Source organism: Lampris incognitus, chromosome 13 (assembly GCF_029633865.1).
Source record: "Lampris incognitus isolate fLamInc1 chromosome 13, fLamInc1.hap2, whole genome shotgun sequence".
Lineage (NCBI taxonomy): Eukaryota > Metazoa > Chordata > Actinopteri > Lampriformes > Lampridae > Lampris > Lampris incognitus.
Genome location: NC_079223.1, coordinates 15,686,227 through 15,707,084, shown reverse-complemented (window position 1 = coordinate 15,707,084; position 20,858 = coordinate 15,686,227). Strand labels below are relative to the sequence as shown.

Below are 20,858 nucleotides of genomic sequence, written 5' to 3'. Positions count from 1 at the left end.
GTCTATGAATTGCCTCCTTCAGAAACATGCCATCTAAATTAGTCACTGAATATGCAAATCCATATGATTTATAATTACTGAAAATGCAAATTTCTTGCATATTGTAGCACTGGCCTGAGGGCAGGTCGATCCTAATTGAGATTTCCACAACCCCACCAATCATGAATTCTGAAGCTGGTGTTCAATTGGAGCCTCTGCATCTGTCACTTAGCTCCACCCACATATCCCCGACGCTCCCCTATTCAATGAGCACATTCGTGTACACACCAAAATAAATGGCATCACCACACACACACACACACACACAACTCTACACCTATACGCTTTTGCAGAAACATGTTTCCCCAAAAGCCCAAGGACCTGCCATGGACCAGCTCTGCGTTCCTCCTCCAATGAAGAAAGCTAACAGTTCAGACCGTAATTCAGCAACACTCTATGTATCTGAGGTCTTCTATTTAGCTGCAACGTTTTATTTTCTGAAACTAAAAGTACTTCAAATCCCCACAACAGTCATCTACTCTGGTGAGTTGACACAATGACGTCTACTCTAGAAACTGATATTTGATTTAGTTTTTTCCATGACATCTTCACTTGGTTTAACACCAAGGCCAGGAATGCCATGGGACCCACATGACAAAAGGTACTGGTTAAATGTATCCAAGCCACCTGAAATACATTAGAAGTTGCAGAAGTTTGGAAGGACACTTCAATGCGTCCATTTGATTGTGCTTGCTACATGGTGTGCGTGTGTTGTGTGTATCTCTTCATGTTTCAATAGGCACCAATAACGCATTGCAGTGTGCTATAAGCCTCATATTTAGGTTTTCGAGGTGGAACAGAGACGAGAGAGAGAGAGAGCGAGAGAGAGAGCGAGAGAGAGAAGGCGAGAGAGAGCCAGTGAGTATGTGTGGTGGAATCAATACCTCTCCTCTCCCTGCTCTCCTCTGGCGGTGCATGGCTGCTGCCTGAGATAATATTTAGACACGGATGGAGTTTCAGCACTGGCCTTGCTCACTGCACCACCAAAACTCTACTATCCTGTCCTCTTCCCCTCTATCCTGTTTCTCTCTCTCATGCTCTCGCTCTCTCTCTTGCATTGAGCTGATTTGTAAACAGAGCCCAATGCGACTCTAGCACTCAGTGAAAGTTTACTAGCCAAATAAAGTACCACAAAACAGGGAAGCAGGGGAGGAGAAGCAGAGGGAAAGAACAGATGAGAGGAGTAGAAAAGACAGAACACAGTAGAAAAGAACAGAACACGACAGAATTGAGTTACAGCACACCGTACATTTCAAAGCAAAGCAAGATAGCACAGTACATTACGCTCCATCAAAGTACCGAACAGAGCAGAGCATAACAAAGCAGGAAAGACCAGAAAAACACTGGTAAATAAGAGCGACGAGGTGAAAGTGTTTGGCAGTGCTTGGTGAATAGCTGCAGTGTTGTCTAATACCACTGGGAGTCCCTAGCTCTCCCTCTGGGCCACGGGAAGAACAGAGAGCAAGATGACGATGGTCGTAGATGGCTCACAAAATATATTCCAACGTGCACCTATGACACATGAAGACTCACCCAGACACAGGCAAGCACACAAATACTTTGCTAAACCACATAACCATGAAGAATCCACCACACATACACTCACACACACACTATAACTTTCCTGCCCTTATATCCACAGCAACGACGTTCAGCACCCCTTTCGTTTACACCCGACCAAAGCCAAATGCTGTGTATTTCCCATGGCTTTCATTAAGGGTATAAACATGGCCTCCATGGCTCTCTCAGTGCTGGTGACTGTAGGAAAGTAGTGAAGAATAATTCGTCATCGCTGGATTTATGGTTTTTATGGAGGAAGTCTGCTGGAAACATTCGCTCTCTTAAAACTCTGTTTGATTCTTACACACACACACACACACACACACACACACACACACACACACACACACACACACACACACACACACTTTTCCCTATGGTGTATGAAGTGAGTGAGGGAAGGACAGAAGAGGAAGCTAGCTAAAAAAAAAAGAAGAGAGGAAGCTGGGAGGGGGGGCAAAGAAAGGGGTGAGAGAAAAAGGATGAAGAGAAAACCTGAAAACATTTTGGTCTTTCCCTGTAGCTTGATGGTAATCGCAACCAATCATTCATAAAGTGACTGCATACTGCATGAAAGAGAATCTCAGTAAATGTCAGTGGGCGTAGGTTTTGAGAGTCGTTAAGTTGCCTTCAAGGTTCTTCTAACGTCGTTCAGCGTTTCACTATAGGAATTCCCTTGGCGTGACCAACTATGGAACCTCCAATGACACCATGTCTGTCAGTGACAAACAGGTTGAACTGTACTCAGGGCATGCCCCGTCATATCACCACCATCGATCAACCACTCTCAAATCATTCTCACTTTCTTCCCGTGTGGAAACTATACAAGCTCCCTCAGCTAATCTAGGATGACGTGGATAGCTGCTCAACAGTTCACAGATGACCCATTAAAGATTAGTTTGCTGAATGCAGTTCCTGGCTTCAGTCTGGATTTACTGAGTAAGTCCTTTGCAAGAAGTGTACTTTGTAGTTACACAGGATAAAATGGAGCAATGTCCACATCAAGCCAAGCTGTTCCTCCGGCTAACCTGCGGCTGGTGACTGTGTAACATTATACTCTCCAGCTACGTGTTACCGTGAGCCCACTAAGGTTCAGTCAGTATTAGTTAGCTGAGCCACGTACTCTTGAGTCCTGTTAATTTGTCATGACGAATAAGACTCTTACGGTACAGTTAGCTCAGGCAAAACCCCATGTGCTAGCGCTACTGACCGATAGGCTAACACGCTGTGGTATGCCTAGTGCAGGTGAATATTTATATGATTTTCTTCTTTTCCAGGCGCATTGTCTTCAGCTGCTACCCCTGCCAAAAGGTCGGAACCAAAGATATAAGAGGCTGCATCTTGCCTGTGCCCTGCATCATGTGGGATGTCCATCTTGGGCAGGGACCTTCATTCCAAGTGCATAACTTGCATGGGCACTAAACATGCTAAAGCATTGCTGGCTGACTCCCAGTCATGTTCCTGCTGCACATCAACGCCAGAAAAGATCCTGGAAAGGAGGCTGAGAGTGGCAGTGGCCAACAATCAGGACCCATGGCTGTCAGGAGCCACCTTGAAAGCCGCAAGCAGCACCCATCAGCCGCGAGCCACATCAAGCTGGGCAGACATGATGGAAGCTGAATCCCCGGACCTGCCGCCACTTTTCGAGGCACTCCTTGAGGGGGAACTGGGCTGTGAGGACACATGGGGCGATGTAGGGCTGCACAATATATCAAAAATGTACCTTCATCGCGATATCAACATGCGCAATATCTTCTTCTTCTTTTGGCTTGTTCCCTGTTTCCCAGGGGTCACCACAAAGACTTGATATAGTGGTGTGACAACCACGTCCTGAAGTTACATTTTCTAAAACTAAAGATACGGCCATTGACTTCAGGAAAAGCTCCCACTCAACCGTCACAACTATAATTAAGGGTTCTCGTGATTGCTACAAGTACCTGGGAACGGTGATCGACAAGAACTTGAACCATGACCTCAACACATCTGCAATCTACAAAAAGGTCCTGCAGAGACTTAACTTTTTGCGCAGACTGAATACTTTTAATGTGGACGAGACACTGATGGCTTTATTTTATAAATCCTTTATTGAGTTTATTTTAACCTTTTGTTTAATTTCTTGGTATGCGAACCTTACAGTGCAAAACAAATTTTTTTTGTCTTGTTAGATGTTGTCCAAGTAGCCAGAAAAATTATTGGCACGCAGCTTTCTTTAAAAGATATCAATGACAGAGAAGTTTTGCGGAAGGCACAGTTGATCTTGGCCAGCTCTGACCACCAACTCTTGGAGGAATTCCTTCTTCTCCCCTCTGGGCGGAGATACAGGTTCCCCAGGGTAAAAAGCAATAGGTTTAAAATTTCCTTTGTTCTAAGTGCAATAAATGCGCTTAATTTGCACTAACCCTTGACTGCACTGCTCACCAGCACTTTATCATGTCTACCATTTCAATGGTTTGATACTTTGAATGAACAGGTTTTGGTTGTTTGCTTTAACTGTTGTGATTAATGTTCCATGTGTTTTTGCCCTCTACTGCAAATTGAATTTCCCCTCGAGGAACAATAAAGATCTGAATTGAACTGAACTGAGGCTCCCACCCGCTCAACCGCCATCAAAACAACTCCTGCCAGCAGTGCCTGCTTGCATGGGGGAAATGAGCCAGTACTGGTCCAGTCTGTTTAAGAGTAAGCTTCCTACCAAGGGCTACTCCAAGCTGGAGATCCACGGGATGGGGGAGCTGGGACTGGTCGAACCCCCAGTGGTGTTGCCTTCAGTGGCTTATCACCTCCACTCTAACTGCCGTTCTCTCTTGGCTTCCTCCAACATTTATCTGCCTAGCAAAATGGAACGCCTCACTGCCTAAGCTTTCCAGAGGATATACAAATACACAGCACAGTCGGTGTGCTCTCCAGATGCAATGACACTGCTATCTGCAGACCAGGCAGAAATCCTAGAGGAGATGGGCCAACAGCTGGACACTGGGTCTCCCAACCCTGGTCTCTGGGACGAGATCTGTGTGGTGAATGACCTCATCCTGTACTCCTCATGTGGCGCAGTACAAGGCTGCGGTTGAGTTATGAGACTGGCAGTCTCAGGTGAGAGGTTTCTGTGGGTGAACATCTCAGGTCTGAGTGACGCGCAGAAGGCAGAGGTGATGGATGCAGCCCACGACCTCATCAAAGGTATTTTCGTTCCAGCTCTGGAAAACATGAAGAAGACCAGCACCTTCAGGAATCAAGAAGGTGAAGCCTTTGACCTCTGCCTGCTCTGGAAACATATCCATCGCCCCTCTCAGGGACCGAGAGCTGGCTTTGCTGCTGTGGCAGTGGGGGGGAGACAGGGGGGTTCAAAACCACAGAGACAGGCAGCTGGCCAACAGACTAACTAGCAGCCTCAGTCAGAAAACCAAAAGCCATGGGGCAAGCACTCCTTTGCAGCAGTGGCGGCAAGAAACCTGCACCCTCCAAAGGGGAAGAGAAGAAGAGAAATGCAACCTAACACTCCCAGCTTCTCACTCTCCCCTCCCAAATGGAGCCCCAAAGTTTGTAGTTCAGAGACCCTGGTGTTTTCCAGTTTTTCAGGTGTCCTCCCTCAGTTTCTCGCCCCTCACATTCAAGAGGAGGAAAATCAGGGGCAACAGGTTACACTGTATCATCAAGCACTTCCATTCTGTTCAGAAAAAAAAGTTTGCATTTTTGCAGCCAGGCTCAGGGCCTAGGACGAAATGCTTTCCCACACACAAAAATATAAGTAAAACAATGCTATGCCCCTCTAATCGCCACAGGGGGAGCTCATGCTCCTCCATGGGAAGATCGCTCACTCCAGGCCCCAGAGATGACAGCACCAGAACACGACCACAAGGGCCCGCTTACTGCCCGGGCAGAATGGTGGCGCGCATGTGCCATTCACCTGTGGGTTCTGTCCACTATTTCTCAGGGGTACAGACTTCAGTTTGCTATGAAACCACCCAGATTCAATGGTGGGGTAGTTTCAGTGGCCAGGAGGGATTCAGCACAAGTCCTACACAGGACGAAATAGCACCCCTGTTAAACAAAAAAGTGATCAGAGCAGTCCCAAGTGAGGAAGCTAATCAAGGTTTTTATTCCTGTTACTTTCTCACTCTAAAGAAGGGAGCTCATCCCTTCACCTCATTTTAGATCTACATATGTGTATAAAACAGACACCTACGAAAATAGACGTTCAGGATGTTGACACACAAAGTGCTCTGTCACTCGATTCGTCCGGGTGATTGGTTTGTAACAGTCGATCTCTCAAACGCATATTTTCACATCCCAATTTATCCTGAACACAGGAAGTTTCTCAGGTTTGCCTATCAGGGCATGGCTTACAAATACCAAGCCATCCCATAAGGGCTGTCATTAGCCCCGAGGATGTTCAGCCAATGTGTGGAGCCAGCTCTGTCTCCACTGAAGAACAGCAGCATCAGAATATTCGTGTATATAGATGAAAATCTCATGTGCTCCTACTTGCGGGAAAAGGTAGTCAGGGATTCCACTAAGGTGAGAAATCATCTCGGGAATCTTGGGCTCAATATAAACTGGGCAAAGAGCTAAATAGAACCCGCGAAACGTACAGAATATTTGGGTCTCAACATAAACTCCATCTCTTATCGCGTCACGCTAACGGAGCAGAGATTAGTGTCTCATTCTCTTCTCCTGGATCGCCACCTTGCCGTGGTGGAGAAGTTTGCTGGTACCAATGATACCAAGTGCTATGCCGTCTAGAGCTTGGCTCCTGGTACCGTCACCCAAGGCAGACAGGTCAAGGGGGAGGTTCCAGATGAAGCGCAATCCAACAAAGACCTCAACAGCAGAACTGGCGGAAGATGGCCCCAGGTCACAACGGCTGTGAAGGCGGATGAAGGCTGCAACAGAGGGCGGTCCTGAATTGTCTTGGTTCTCCATGCCATTGGACTCTGACCACCCCCTGTCAAGGACTGTGTAGTGGCTGCAGGCGCATCAGCCACTCCACGTAAAAAGCTGTCACACGCAGGCATCCTCCCATTACGCAGCTCCAGGCTTGGCCTCTACGCCCACCTGAAGACCCAGAGGGAGGACAATCACACTGAACCCCAAGTGACTGCCGATGATGAGCTCTCTCTTCTGACTGAGGAAGTTAGTATCGTTCAGACTACACCTGCTCAGCCTCATGGCTTCAGTAATATCTGTTCTACGTCTGGAAGATGTCAGCTTGATGGGGGATTTTCAACACTGGGTTGCAACACTGTGCCTGTGCCCACGCTGTCACCTCAGCCACAAGGTGAAAATAACACCAGCGAACGTGGTGGCTCTCTACCCTTGGAGGGACACCGCGGCTACTGCATCAGGCATCCTACTGCGGGCGGTGTCATCCAGCGTAATGACAAAAGATGCGTCCCTGTGAGGGTGGGGGGACGACCATGTTGGGCAGAGCAGTGAATGGCACCATGGACCCGAGGTTGGCTCAGGCTCACATAAACGTCTTGGAGCTTTTGGCAGTGTCATTTGGACAAAAGTATTTTCTGCATTTCTACATCAACTCTCAGGGTGACACTCAATCGCTGCAGTTGCACAAACTAGCTCAGAAGATAATCATGTGGAGCAGCACCGGGCTCATGTCCCTTCAAGTGACACATTTTCTGGGCATTTTGAACAGGGTCACAGATATTCTGTCCCAAGGGCAACCCCCTGTATGGAGTGTGGACTTTCCACCCACAGGAGCTGGAGCAAATTTGGCAGAAATACAGCCAGGCAGCCGTAGAGCTCTTCGCTTTGCAGGAAAAGGCTCAGTGTCCACTGTTTTTCCCCCTGTTGGACGTAAATGCACTTCTAGTGTGGATGCTTTGGCCCACCCATGGTCAAACATGCACTGCTATGAATTCCCCCCTCTCAGCCTGATTTTCCCCACCCTAGCCAGGGTGAGAGAGCCGGGATTGTTGCTAATCCTGATAGCACCAAAGTGGTCATCCAAGCATAAGGTAGCGGAAATAATACAGCTTCTAGTAGGCAAGCCATAGCCTTTCCCCATATGCAGAGATCTTCTGTCCTAGGTGCATGGCGAAATATACCACCCGAGAAGTGGAATCTGAACGCTGCAGACCTGGCAGCGCAGGTCATTGACACCATTCAGAGTGCAAGGGCCTCCTCCACTTGCTCTCTTTATAGTGGTAAATGGCGGGTTTTTGAGTGGTGCGACTTGAGGAATACCATTCCTTATCACCTATCACCTGTTAATTCCTGCAGGAATTAACAGATAAGGGGAAGGCTTTTTCTACAATTACAGTGTACTTAGCTGCCACCTCAGCTTGTCATATGGTCTTCGGGGACAGGCCCATGAGGCAGAATCCATTAGCTTGTTGTTTCATGAGGGTGCATGCCGCAAGCTCCCAGTTTCCAGGCCCCTAGTTCCTCTGTGGGACGTGTCGGTAATATCGGATGCCTTCTCTCTTCACCCATTTGAGCCTATAGAGGTGGTAGGGATAAAGTTTATTTCACTGAAAACAGTACTGCTCTCAGCTTTAACCACAGCAAAGCAGTTGAATGACTTACAGGCTTTGTCCATCCGCCCTTCCAGTCTGCAGTTTGCCCCAGGGCTTGCCAAGGTCTGCCTGTGGCCTGATCCAGCCTTTGTGCCTAAGGTGGAGAAGTCAGCCTACAAAGTCCCACAGTAGAGCTTTTGGCTTTTCACCCACCTCCATTCTCTTCAGTGGAGGAGCAGAGCCTTAACACATTGTGCCCGGTGCGGGCTCTGCATATGTATGTGAGTAGAACAGCATGGCTCAGGAAAGAGGATCAGCTGTTTGTGTCATGGGCCACTCCCCATAAATGCAAGCTATTGTCCCACCAAAGGCTGTCTCACCGGATTGTGGAGGCTATATCACTGGCCTATAGCTGTAAGGGTTTGCAACCCCCTCAGGGTTTGAGGGCTCATTGAAGGAGGGGTGTGGCCTCTTAAAGGGAGTTTCTAGCAGTACATTTGTGCTGCAGCGAGCTGGGCCATGGCTCATACTTTCGGAAGGTTTTACAGGCTGGCTGTCTCGGGGCCATCCTTGGCACAAGCAGTACTAGAGGCAAATGTGCCAGGGTCCGTGTGATAAACATTACCCGGCTCAACATTACTTATGGCTTCAGGTGAGTAATGCAATCCGGGAGTGGTCTATATCTCCTATAGTGAAACACAGAATGACGTTAGAAAAAGAACTTTGTGTTACTTAAAGTAATCCCCGGTTCTTTGATAACAGAGTGAGGTGTTTCACCATCACTTCCCCACTTGCATAGACACGGCAACAAACCAGTCTAGAATGATCTGAGGGGTTGATTGACAGTGGTAATATGAGGGGGCATGCCCCAAGCACAGTTTGACCCACCTGTCGCTGACAGACGTGGTGTCATTGGAGTATCCATAGTTGGGTCAAGCCGAGGCGATTCCCATAGTGAAACACCTCACTCCATTATCAAAGAACCGGGGATTAAGTTAAGAAGCCCAAAGATTTTCACTTCAAACAATGAAAGGCAACTGAATGAGAACAATACAAGGAAGACAAAGTGGCTGATGAACAGTTGTAGCTGATGGAAAACTTGTTTTCTTAAACACTGTCTCTGAATTCATTGCCTGACAGAGTCTCATAATTTGGTCAATTAAAACCATTTTCATCAGCACAATTTATATCTTTTCACATCAGTCCTACCACCACATATTGTGGCATCGGACGTGGTGTAGAATTACTCCAACATCATGGTTTGAACTCATCACTATCATTGGCTATCTCACAGTGTAACAGAATTTGTGCCTTCCCATCCCCTGCCTTTGCCAGCTGAGGCATGATCGTCAACCCTGGAGGCTGCCATTTTCAATCATGTGGCTCAACACTCAACACTGAGGTCTTGTCTGCTTGCCATTTATTTGTCAACTCTCCTGACTGCTTCTTTTCTTTTTTAACTTTCTCCACTTCCTTGCCCTCCTCATCTTTTTTGCTTTCGCCTGCTGCCCTCTCCACTCCATTGTCCTCATGTCTCGACCCCTCTCCTCTCATCTCTTTCTCCATGTCTTGGCCTGTTTGTCTTGCTGCATCATCTACTCTTCCTTGTGTTCTTATTCTGTAATTTAACTCCAACTCTGAATCAGTGTTCATTTCATTAACAACAGCAACATCAAATGATTTGATGAAAACGGCATGATAACCACATTGAAAATGACCCTTGCAAACAAAAGTTGACTGAAATTTCCCACAGTTGTTTTCAATGATGAAATGAACACGCTGGCTTTATGACGATTAAAAACTTGAGTTTCATCCAATCTGACTGAATATCATTTTTCCTGAATACTAGCGAGAACCAAAGCAGTGTAATTTCATTTAGTTATCAGCTATTTGTTGTCACAGAGAAAAATATTTCGATATTCAGGGTTTTTGCCGATAAAATCAACGCTGGTTTGTATATCGCTTTCTCTCCGTGTGTCTCTCTGAACCGTCATCTCAGCAGCCAATATTTGCTGTCTGCGGGATATTTGTCAAACCTGCACTCCTCAGGTTGGGGTCCAGGTTGGGCATCTCCTTTCCTGCCTCTGGACTTACACTGTAGATGGACGATCCCGCCTCATTGGTTATACTGCAGAGAAAGAGAGGGAGGGAAGTAAAGGTGAGTGTGAAAATGGAAAAGAGTATTGAGCGAGATAGAGAGAGACAGAAAGGGAGTGAAAAGGATGTGAAGGACAAAGGGAGTGAGTAAGAAAGATTAGAAAGTGTAGAGGGACAGGAAGAGATAAAGAGAAGGGGAGACAAGGGGGGGGGGCATTCCGAGAAAGACAGAATAACCACAGTTAACAAATATTTCTTAAATGTTTGACAGAAAGTCTGATCAGGGCTGTGGGGCTAAAGCAGCACTGCTTCAGACTTTAAACACTGTCAATTGTCAATGACAGCTTTTCAAACAGATTCTTTAATCTGACTTCCACTGACCCTTGGCAGCCAGATCTTAAGCATTGTAAGTGACATAATTAAGGGAAATCAATTACATTCAGAGATGGGTCAAGATAAAATACCTCTTACATATAACTAGCAATTTTAAGTGAAAAAAAAAGCAAACAGTAACTGTCAGCTACTAAGTAAATTGCTAGCCTATTCAGATCATTAAAAGTTGTCTTTTTATGAAGCTACATTTGACCAATGTCTGAGGTTAGCTGAGTGAAATGGTAAATTAAGGTTTCACTGACTCAGCTATTTTGAAGACCAATTACGATACGAGACTGAAGCAGAGGGCGAAACAGCCCATGGCTCACACTAAGTCATTAATAGTTAAGTTCTTTTCACCTGTACTCAACTGAATTACAGTCTTTAAACTGCACATAACAGACTGAGATTGTGCAGCGATTGTTAAAGCTAGTTTAACAGTGATCATTATTACTGGGCTTTTATTCAGACTCTGCCTTGGTGACTGTCATTCTTGTCTTGTCTTGTTGATTGACCCTAGCTTAAGTCTAGTGAAATTGTAATGCAGGCAAAGGAAAACCAATATAAGTGCACAGTAAGTTTTTCGTGCATTTCTGTCTTGTAACAAATAGTACAAAGCAAATTGTATACTTGTTTCAGCTCAGGCAAAGAAGCATTGTTGCTATAAATTAGGGCAATTAAACACTATCAGATTTTAAAGCCTGTGTTTCCAGTTCGGTGGTTAATGGAAGATGTCAGCTACAATCAATTTTTTTCTACTAAAATTGCATTTCTGCCATTTCCCAGTGACACAAAAGACCACAGAAGGGCAAACATTTAACAATCTAACAAGCAAGGCTACCTGTGAGTATTGCTAAGTATTCAATAAGACAACATGCTTAGTATTGCCCTGCTGATTCATGTGTCACTAGTGCTATCTAGAGGCCTGTTGGGTGTACTGCAACATCAAATGTGAGCTCACGCAGGTGACTGTAATCACCCAGTAAAATCAGTCCATTTATTTGGATGGAAATATATTTGATTCGGTTTGACACCATTTCAAATTATCTAACACACAGGCACAATATGGAAATGAGAGAAAAAAGAAAAATGCTATATTGCGTGTGTTGCTTTGGTTTTTTTTCCTTAGTTTACATTCAGTAAATTAAACTATGACCTTATCTGTATTTGGAGGACAGCAAACGAAAAGGATTTCTTGCACCAGATTCAACTGAAGAGTTGAAAAGGTCATTAGCCACATTGCACAATGTTAGCTTAAGCATCTCGACAATGAACGTGGAATAATTCAACATGGCACCACTGGTGGTAATTGATGCCATTTGCTATGTTAACATAGTCAGTGTAAAGTAGGCCGCTTGTTATCCATCACCACAGTCAGAAATGTGGTACAACAAAGCAATCGATACCCATGTTAGTGGTGACCATATAAAAGTGGTCCTGGCATTTAAAGCTATTATATTGTCTTCTTGTTTTCTTATGGAGGTGGGGGGGTGGATGGCTGCATGGAGGGCAGAATCATTTCCCTCAGGGCTGACAGATATAGTGAAGGGTCAATGCCTGCTTGATTTAACACACATATACACAGTTGGTACAACTTAATCTTGGTGACAATCGCATTCATTGTCCATTATTCGAATCCTTGCCTGTGTCATGAATTTATCCCTACGCATCCACCCACGTGCGCGCGCGCACACACACACACACACACACACACACACACACACACACACACACACACACACACACACACACACACACGTGCATGCTCACACAAACAACTGCTAACCTTGCCAATTGTATCTTCTTAATTATGTGTGGCAGAGGCCTTCTGATGAGAATCAGATTTAAATGAACTCATCCTCTCTCTCCAGTCCACCCCATTCATCCGTCTATCCACCCCTCCCTCCTGCCATCGTCTTCTCTTTGTCAGCCGCCCACCCGTTGTACTGACAGCTGACATATCACCATGGTGACGCTACTAACGAGCGCTGGCACATGACCTTCAGGGAGGTCAAAGCAGAGCTGGTCATTAACCCGACATACGCCTATGTGTGCGCGTGCGCACGCACGCACGCACACACACACGCACGCACACACACACACACACACACACAGCTGTGAATGCCAAGCAATGGTGCGTCCTAAATGGGCAGATGTCCCATTTCCTTTCTACAACTCAGATGCCCACAGAAGTACGGGGTCTTTAGTTAGGCAAATAACTAGCAAAGCACTCAATGAATACACCTAACCCTACTCTCTGCCCTCATTAGCGGGCGAGGCTGTGGAATGTTGCTGGCCGACTGAGAGCGTGGCAGCGCCTTAGTCGGCAATCAGAGCATTGCTTGAGAGAGAGCCAGAGAGGCAAAAAATAAAAGTGCAACAGAGAAGGAGGGTGGAGGGAAAAGTGGGCAGAAAGGAGAACGAGAATGAGAGAGAGAGATGAACTAGAGAACCAGACAGTCAAAGACGAATGCGAGTAGAGTGAGAAGCCACTGTCCCCTATCATGTCTGAATTAATTAAGGCTGCCGCTGGGGCAGCTGGGTAACAGCACTGTCATGGATACAGCTCAGAGCCCTCATCACTATGGTGTCCGAGCTGTCGCAATGGCGAGGGCATCACCCTGGCAGCCAGCAGAAGGTTGTCTGTGCCCGTGCTCTCTGGCCTAAGTGAGCGCGACACACACACACACACACACACACACACACACACACACACACACACACAGAATCCCTGCCTTAAGCTCTGTTTCATCCTTGGGCAAAGTCACAAGCAGGCTTCCCTATCTGTCTCCCTGCCTCTTTTAGACACACCCCTGGGCTGGAAAAATCCAGCCGCATTGGCCCCCGCTGCCCCTAAAAAATACTGACATTGGAAGAGATGGATACATACTTTGATAATTAATTATAGTCCCAACAGATAGAGGTACACACACACACACACACACACACACAATTAAAACAGATAATCAGATCTGCCACAAGAACAAGGGTGATATCATGACCTCAGTAACCAGATACAGAGGACAAAAAAGTATAAGAAGTGAGGGGGCAATAGAGAGAGAAAGAGAAAGAGAAAGAAGAGGTACCTAACAGAAGGAGAGGCTCTTGAGCCTGTCCTGAACTGTCAAGGCTGAGGGTAACATCACACTGCTCTGTGGTACAAAATTCCACAGGAATTAGTAACTTTGGCATCCGGGTGGTGTGGCGGTCTATTCCGTTGACTACCAACATGGGGATCGGCGGTTTGAATCACTATATTACCTCCGGCTTGGTTGGGCACCCCTACAGACAATTGGCTGCGTCTGCGAGTGGGAAGCCGGATGTGGGTATGTGTCCTGATCGCTGCACTAATACCTCCTCTGGTCGGTCGGGGCATCTGTTCGGGGGGGGGGGGGGCTGGGGGAATAGTAATCTCTCATGTGCTATGTCTAGTGAAACTCCTCACTGTCAGGTGAAAAGAAGTGGCTGGTGACTCCACATGTATTGGAAGAGGCATGTGGGTAGTCTGCAACCCTCCCCGGATCGGCAGAGGGGGTGGAGCAGAGATCGGGATGGCTCGGAAGAGTGGGGTAATTGGCCAGAAAAGGGGGGGGGGGTTAAAAAAATTACTAATTTTAAATGGATCTTTGCTTCCGTGTTAAAAACATGGTATCCGAAATGAAGGTCCTAGGTTTGAACCCCGGAGTTGTCCAACCTTGGGGGTCAACCCAGGTCATCCTTTGTATAGAGATTGCATGGTCTCCTCATGTCTGTGGTGGGTTTTTCTCCGGGTGCTCCGGTTTCTCCCACCATTAAAAGTCCTGCATTTTAGGGTTAGTAATCCTGTCTGTGCCCTTGACCGAGGCATGGCAAGACGAACTGGAGTTGGTCCCGAGGTACTGCATGGCGGCTGCCCACTGCTCCTAGCTTCACAGCTAGGAACTTTTAATTTAACATGGGGTAAACGCAGAGCATAATTTCCCCACAGTGATTAATAAAGTATATCAAAATCAAATTAATCAAATTCATTCATTCAGGGTTGAGTGAAATCTACTGAATTGGCATATGATGATGTCCACAGTGAAACATTGTGATGGACGATAATATCGTTGGGGGGGGGACTACTCCTATAAAGGTACTTTACTTTTTTATATACTTTCTTTTATGCTTTTTATATGTATGTGTGTTGGATATTAATTACCATTTATACTTTTTGCCAATTTGAGTCGGAAACCCTATGGAAACCTTGTTAAGACCCCTACTTCCTCTAGATAGTCAAGTTTGATCGTCTTCTCGGGCCGATCTGAGGACCTTACTATCAATCGGTAGTAGCAATGGGCGGTGTGTACAAAGGGAATCAACGCAAGCTTATGACCCATGCTTACTGGGACTTCCTTGTTCATGGGAAATAATTTCAATCCCCAATCGCCATCATGAGCGGGGTTCAGCAGGTTACCCACGCCTCTTGGTGGAAGGTAGACACACGTGATCCGCTCAGTGTGACACGCGTGCAGCATCAGACATCTAAGGGAATCACAGACCTGTTACTCCTCAATCTCGCGTGACTGAACACCATTTGTCCCTCTAAAGTTGGACGCCAACCCCATGGGGCTGCTTAACTAGTTAGCATGCCGGAGTCTCGTTCATTATCGGAATTAACCAGACAAATCGCTCCACCAGCTAAGAATGGCCATGGATCATGAGCCACAGAATCAAGAAAGAGCGATCAGTCCGTCAATCCTCACACCTAACCGTGTCCGGGCTGGGTGAGACTTCCCGTGTTGAGTCAAATTAAGCCGGGCTGGCAAATTGGCGTGTCTGAGTGTGAGTGTGTGTGTGTGTGGCAGAGTGCGCCCCAATGTTGGTGTGGACAGGGTGGGTGTTAAAATCACATTGTTACGATCAGATGTTACAACCATCGGCAATGGATGATGGCATTGTCAATTGACCAAACCCTATTATCCATCCATCCTTGCTTCATCTAATTCAAGGTCACAGTAGTAATACAGGGTCGCAGAGAAAAGCTTACATTTTTAGGCTATTAACCTTTGGCATTTTGAAGTAATTCAACCTTATGTGGATTTAACATTTCAAACAAATGCTCTGTTTGCATTTGAAAATAGCTAAAAGATTAAGATTTTTGCCTCTCAAGTCACATGTAAGCCTCTAATGGCAAAGGATCAAATCCCACCAGTTTTTGCCCTTATTGTGTCTTTTTTCTCTACCTCCCCTACTGTCGAGTTTATGATGAGACTTTTCTCCAACTCACTGGCACACACACACACACACACACACACACACATATAGTATATATACACTCACTGGCCACTTTATTAGGTATACCTTGCTAGTACCGGGTTGGACCCCTTTTTGCCTTCAGAACCGCCTTAATCCTTCGTGGCATAGATTCAAAAAGGTACTGGAAACATTCCTCAGAGTGTTTGGTCCATATTGACATGATAGCATCACGCAGTTGCTGCAGATTTGTCGGCTGCACATCCATGATACGAATCTCCCGGTCCACCACATCCCAAAGGTGCTCTATTGGATTGAGATCTGGTGACTGTGGAGGCCATTTGAGTACAGTGAACTCATTGTCATGTTCAAGAAACAAGTCTGAGATGATTCGAGCTTTATGACATGGCGCGTTATCCTGCTGGAAGTAGCCATCAGAAGATGGGAACACTGTGGTCATAAAGGGATGGACATGGTCAGCCACAATACTCAGGTAGGCTGTGGCGTTGACACGATGCTCAATTGGTACTAAGGGGCCCAAAGTGTGCCAAAAAAATATCCCCCACACCATTACACCACCACCACCAGCCTGAACCGTTGACACAAGGCAGGATGGATCCATGCTTTCATGTTGTTGACGCCAAATTCTGACCCTACCATCCGAATGTCGCAGCAGAAATCGAGACTCATCAGACCAGGCAACGTTTTTCCAATCTTCTATTGTCCAATTTTGGTGAGCCTGTGCGAATTGTAGCCTCAGTTTCCTGTTGTTAGCTGACAGGAGTGACACCCGGTGTGGTCTTCTGCTGCTGTAGCCCATCTGCCTCAAGGTTCGACGTGTTGTGCGTTCAGAGATGCTCTTCTGCATACCTCGGTTGTAATGAGTGGTTATTTGAGTTACTGTTGCCTTTCTGTCAGCTCGAACCAGTCTGGCCATTCTCCTCTGACCTCTGGCATCAACAAGGCATTTTCACCCACAGAACTGCCGCTCACTGGATATTTTCTCTTTTTTGGACCATTCTCTGTAAACCCTAGAGATGGTTGTGCGTGAAAATCCCAGTAGATCAGCAGTTTCTGAAATACTCAGACCAGCCCGTCTGGCACCAACAACCATGCCACGTTCAAAGTCACTTAAATCACCTTTCTTCCCCATTCTGATGCTCGGTTTGAACTGCAGCAGATCGTCTTGACCATGTCTACATGCCTAAATGCATTGAGTTGCTGCCATGTGATTGGCTGATTAGAAATTTGCGTTAACGAGCAGTTGGACAGGTGTGCCTAATAAAGTGGCCGGTGAGTGTATATACACACACACACAATATATATAGCCTATATATATCCTTTTTCCTCTGCGACCAAAAATCTGTCAGGTACGATTTTTACATTTTCATTGGTCGATCCAGTGCGCCTGAATTTTAGCAGGTCTGTGTGTATGTGTGTGGGATTCTTTTTTCCTCCACCTGCATTATGCAAAGACATCTTACTGTGTCCTACTCTGCCTCTAACTCTCTCTGACCCTGATCTTCTTACCCTAACCATCTCACTCGCTCCTCATGCCTAAACCTAACCAATCTAACCAACAAAGGCAACGAGTACTAGCCAATCAGAGGCAGAGTAGGGCAGGTCTTCACAGAATGCGGGTTGGTAAAATAAGGCGTGTGTGTATGTGTGAGACTGTGCCCTGTACTCCTCTTTGAGCGACATCACAACCTTAAAACATACCGGTAATTAAAATCGAAGAAAACTAATGATTTTTTTTCATCAATAAAACTGCTGCGGTGCCCGTTACACCTGCCCCAGCCCTGAAAAGCCCAGCCGAGCTCCGACATCATAAGTGGAAAAGTTATAGTCACTGGATTGACTTATTCGAGTCTGATTTATTTATTTGAGCTTGTCAAGCACTTTAAACCAGCACTTTTTAAGTTTATTTTTCAAACAACTGAGGTTATCACAATTTCTTGTTAAGTGTTCTGTGATTCAAATAAAGAAAAAATGTATCTGCATCTTTATTCCAGTTTACAATCATTTACATGATGTGTTAAGAAATTACCAATGGGAACAGATGAAAAAGATGACGCTTAAAATGCATTATTGAGGCACAAAAAGCCACAGCAAAATTTTTTGGGTGCACCTAAATTATGTGCTGGTGCACATAAATGAAAATGGTGCACAAGTGCAACCAATGTAAAAAGTCAGTCTGGAGCTCAGCACCAAATATGGCGATACACAGTGAGTGTTTGCTCTGGTTCAGGTAAAATGCATCAGCAAGCTAAGCAAATAGGGAAAACATGTAAATGTGTTAAGGTGAATTTTCTACTTATTTTTTTAAATCTATTAAACATAACTTTCATATAATTTGGCAAGTTAAAGAGATTCTTTATGTTTCTGGAGAATTACAGCAAATGTCTTGTGCACTTGGAGCTCACTCAGTCGAAAGCGATTTCACCATAAGTCCAACCATATTCAACTTTAATTGACATCTGGAAACTATGCTGTTGTGATGTCAGAGTAATAATTTCACTATCCCCACTTTCCAGCACAATCACTGCAATCGCATGCAAACAAAATTTGCTTTAAATAAATAAAAACCTGATGCAAGATTTCTCTTCAAGTGAAAGCACCCATATATATATATCCCGTAATGTGGATTGTGTATATAATGTGTGTATATACTGTATATTGTATATATAATTCATTTTGTACATAGTCTTTTTTTGGGGATTGTGTGTCATTGTGTTCTTTGTCCTTGTGTCCCTTGTGTTAAGGCAGAGAGCCAGAGCACAAGAATTTCCTTGTATTCTAAATACATATGACAATAAAATTGAACTTGAACTACACTGGTGAATTAGATAAACTTTTCCAAAGCAACAGTTTTACCTTTTCATGAATAGCAACAATGAACTATACACAAACTAAAGACATTTCTTTTTGTTTCATATTAAATACCAATATGGGACATTTATCTGTTAAGTAGCAAAACATGACATTGACTACATGCTGAAGACTCAAATTCAGAGCATCTCACGTCACCATGAGTGGGCTAATAAGCAGGAATCAAACATCCAAATCATGTCAGCACGTTGCTCTGTGCACCTATTACAGTGCACCAGAGCTGCTGAATCGCAAAACTCTGAATGGCTGGACAACTGGGCTGTAAGTAGGCCCTTCGGACTGCGTCGCCTCATGTTTGCAGTAGGAACATATGGTATTATAGCATGTACACCCTCATTTAGTACAATAAGAATGAAACATTCAATTACCCGCACACCCAATGTGTCAAACTTGTTTGGATTAGAATACACTTAACTGTTATGAGCAGACTACATTATTGGCTGAAACAGCTGCAAGATATGTTTATTGAAAATTCCAGCAATTACACAAACAAAAACAGACACACATACAAATACACACACACTGGGACACAAGCCACTCTATCCCGGCAGCTCAAACGGCCTGGGTTCATTGTTCAGTCAGCTGCAAAGCTTAACCTCAGGGAGGAAAATTCAGGGAGGAACTGTCACACACATAGACACACATATATGACACAAACACATATACATGCAGACACACACATACAGACACGCACACGTCGTGTCTGAGGACGATGACATTTTTCACAGAGAAAAGCGTCCAAATGGCAGGTGTCAGGGGCCGTCAGTCTCTAGCAATATGCTAGGAGGCAGGCACACACAGGCACGCACACGCACACGCACACACGCACAAACACAAACTCCAGATGCCAGAGCAAAGCACGTCTGAAAAGAGCAAAGCCTCACAGACACTCATGTCAATCTGGTGGCAGGATGAGGCAGGCCCATTCTTGTCTAAAGCACGCACACACACACACACACGCATTGGACACACGTACAATCAATTCTCGCGATACCATGCACACACATTCACCATCCATGTTCATTACATGAAGGGCCATCCAAGGAACGGAGTAACCCCCGGGGGGTGGGGGGGGTGGCAGGGGAGGCCCGACAGAGTGATGCCTGGATTGGAGGACAGATATGGAGAAGGAGGGACAGTCTGCCCACCAATGGGGCATGGTGGGAGGGAGATGGAGGTGATGGGGATGAGGGTGGCATGTACACTGTCCACCACCTGCCAATGCCCTAGGTCCTATCCCCCACCCCTCAACCCCCTACATCCAACACGCACGCATCCACACCCACATACACACCATGCACACAAAGGCACACACAAATTCACATCAGATACACACAAAGGCATCGAGCATGAACTGGACCATCTGCTGCAGCAGAGAAGCCAGGGTTATGTTAAAGCATTATAGCTTATGTGCTGTTTAAGTCGAAGTCATCTCAACTTAATTCCAGTCAATGCACATATACACCTTCCTATAGGTCATTTGTATTAAATATTGAAAATTCAAAAAGAAATAAAGAAAAACAGCCAGCCAAAGTTAAGCTCATTTTGACCTGCTCCTTTGGGATTCAGTATGGTATACTGGGCAGTGGGTTTTTTTTTTTTTTTTTTACTATTTAAAATAGACTATACTATATATTATAGTGGCCTGGTGGCCTGTCCAGGGTGTCTCCCCGCCTACAGCCCAATGACTGCTGGGACAGGCTCCAGCATCCCCGCAACCCTGAAAGCAGGATAAGCAGCTTGGATGGATGGGTGGAATAGCCAAACCATATGCCCTGGAAGCCCTGAACTCTGGTCATTACCCACCAGTTGAAAAGCCTTTTATTAACCCAATATCCATACACAACATTTTAGTGTACATTGTGCATTTCCCCCAATCTTATCCCTTCATTTCTCTCTACTCTTACTACAGAAGATGATGTAATGATAATATATCTGCCATGTCACTCTTGAGGAGAACAAAAATATAAAAATAAGGATATGAAAGAACAACACCATGTACAAAAAAACGGAGAGGATACAGGACACTGACATAAAGGAGGGGACAGACAGGGACAGAGCCAATCCCTATTCCTCAGATGCCAATGAGTGCCTGTCCACTTTAAGCTAGTTTATGTCATGTCAGTCCTTCCTTCAGCCCATCCACCTTCCCTCCATCTTTCAATGAATCACTCACCCTGTGCAACCTACAACCGCAAATCTACATCAGAT

General features: G+C 45.5%; 1 protein-coding gene across 1 annotated transcript in view; it reads right to left on the bottom strand.

Moving 5' to 3' along the window:
- srbd1 (S1 RNA binding domain 1) overlaps window positions 1-20,858 on the bottom strand; it is a 162,004-nt gene that overhangs the window by 71,920 nt on the left and 69,226 nt on the right. Inside the window, exon 15 of the mRNA XM_056292050.1 lies at window positions 10,109-10,200. Within this exon, the coding sequence (XP_056148025.1) occupies window positions 10,109-10,200 (92 nt within the window). The remainder of the gene's footprint in view (window positions 1-10,108; window positions 10,201-20,858) is intronic.